The sequence below is a fragment of the Aplysia californica genome, unplaced genomic scaffold (assembly GCF_000002075.1).
Source record: "Aplysia californica isolate F4 #8 unplaced genomic scaffold, AplCal3.0 scaffold00454, whole genome shotgun sequence".
NCBI lineage: Eukaryota > Metazoa > Mollusca > Gastropoda > Aplysiida > Aplysiidae > Aplysia > Aplysia californica.
Window position 1 is genome coordinate 202,018 of NW_004797724.1, and position 2,282 is coordinate 204,299.

The 2,282-nt window shown below is 43.5% G+C and overlaps 1 protein-coding gene across 3 annotated transcripts in view; it reads right to left on the reverse strand.

The window, feature by feature from the left end:
- LOC101846157 (serine/threonine-protein kinase DCLK1) overlaps positions 1 to 2,282 on the reverse strand; it is a 55,488-nt gene that overhangs the window by 1,699 nt on the left and 51,507 nt on the right. For 2 of the 3 annotated variants that reach the window (XM_005105136.3, XM_005105135.3), the window contains one exon: positions 1,493 to 1,606. In XM_005105136.3, coding sequence (XP_005105193.2) covers positions 1,493 to 1,606 — 114 coding nt within the window. Of the gene's footprint in view, positions 1 to 1,492; positions 1,607 to 2,282 lie in introns of those variants that run through there. The other variant, XM_005105137.3, reaches the window with a different exon arrangement.

Sequence of the window (2,282 nt, forward strand, 5' to 3'; positions counted from 1 at the left end):
CATGCGACCAATCAGTGGCCTTTTTTCATACCAACACATGCGTTGTTGGCACGTGCACGTGTCTACTCTGGCGAGTGTCGCGGTCGGATGGGCGGTCTGCACATGTGTGACTGTGCGTGCGTGTCGGGGAGGGGGTGGGGGTGGCACTAGCGGTTCGGGTGTTGAACCTCGCAGATACAAACGAGTCACAGTCTTTCTTTTCCCCTCGGCAACTGATCACTATTACAATGATACGCTAGTCTTGACGTAGATCTACGTAATGAATTGTGCACTGGTCTATGGAATCAAAAATTGCCGTATGCTCGGCTCTACACAGCAACACAACTTTTTGGTAAGCAATTGAGATGACACAGGCGTGCATTTGAACGAATCGGTCTTTTTCTTTACACAGCTCATAATATGCAGACATTACAGGCACTACTTGTGACTTCTCTTTATACATAACTTGCTCACTGCCTGTTATTATATCTACACAAAACCTCGTGTTTGCTATAACGAACACTCAGATTCAGCGAGACTTTAGGTCAGGCCCGGCGACCTTGTTGAATCCGAGTTCCACTGTATGTATACAAACATACACACCAAAGTGCTACGTTGTACATCTAGGCTCTAGAGAGAGAGGGGGGTGGGGCATGCCTAATACAATAGCTGAGACAGGGAGAAAGAGAGAGAGAGAAAGGGGGGGGGGGGTATAACATACAAAGATAAGGGGGAAGAGGGGATTAATATGACAATAGCAGAGGTGGAAGGCAAACTTTATTCCGTTTCAGAAAGACAGCAACAAGGAGGGACAGGGGACAAGTTAAAGAGAAAAAGAGCTAAAACCCTCTAAAATATATCATGGAACAAAAACGAACTTACTGTTACAAACCAGAAATATCGAATAAATACTTGGGTCACTAGGAATGTTTTGTATAACCGAATACATTGTGACACCTATTTATTTACATTAACAGTAAGGATAGGCATAGATTTTTACCGAGAAGTTCAACCATGTTACAAGGAATTTAGCTACAATTAGCGTACAATACATGATCGTGTTATCTGCCTAAGCCAGAGACAGCAAACAAGTCTACGATTCGTTTATAAAGGGTCATTTGCTTACAATCAGATTTATATATCATATATCATACCAGGGTGAGTGTGTGTGTGTGTGTGTGTGTGTGTGTGTGTGTGTGTGTGTGTGTGTGTGTGTGTGTGTGTGTGTGTGTGTGTGTGTGTGTGTGTGTGTGTGTGTGTGTGTGTGTGTGTGGACAGATACATACATACATACATACATACATACATACATACATACATACATACATACATACATACATACATACATACATACATACATACATACATACATACATACATACATACATACATATATAATATTTATCAATATTTATATATATATATGTGTGTGTGCTTGTGTGTGAGTGTGTGTGTGTGTGTTTGTTTGTTTTTGTTTGTGTTGGGGGGGGGGGGTGCCATATTTGACCTTTACCGCTATGATCTGTATTCCAGCATTTTTCGGTATACTTCTCGGGCCTCTTCTGAAAAAAGTGCTAAGGCCTGTTGACACCATCTTCTGAAGATCAGCCTCATATATGACGTCACTCTGAAACCGGGAAGACAAAATTACGTTTATTTGGAAGTTACCAAAAAAACAACACATTTTCAAGACAATGACCATGCAGCAATGTCTCTCAGAAAGAGAGAAAGAAAGAGAGAGAGACAGACAGACAGACAGACAGACAGACAGACAGACAGACAGACAGACAGACAGAGAGACAGAGACCGAGACCGAGACAGAGACAGAGACAAACAGACAGACAGACAGAGACAGACAGACAGACAGACAGACAGACAGACAGACAGACAGACAGACAGACAAAGGGAGATAAAGCAAAAAAAAGAGAGAGAAAGTGGGAGAGATGGGGAGGGAGAGAGAGCTTGCTTTGTTTGTTTTGTTTTTGTAAAGTGTTTTACGGCGCTCGCAACTGCATAAGGTCATATGAGCGCGCGGGACACACCTAATATTTTCAGTCGGTAGGAAATTTTGAATTTTGCCCGGGTGGCGGCCGAAGCCTACTCTTATCGATTTTAGACCACCAAGGGATCTTTAACGTGCGCAACTTGCACACGGGCCCTCCGAGATTTTTCGCCCTTGTCCGAGAAGGCTAGGTGTAGATCTTCCCTACCAGAAGATCAGGGGTGTGGCAGAAAGATAGCAGTAAGGAGGAGGCAAGGAGTAGCAGTAGAAAGGCTGCAGAAAGAGTCAGGAGCCCAGAGGG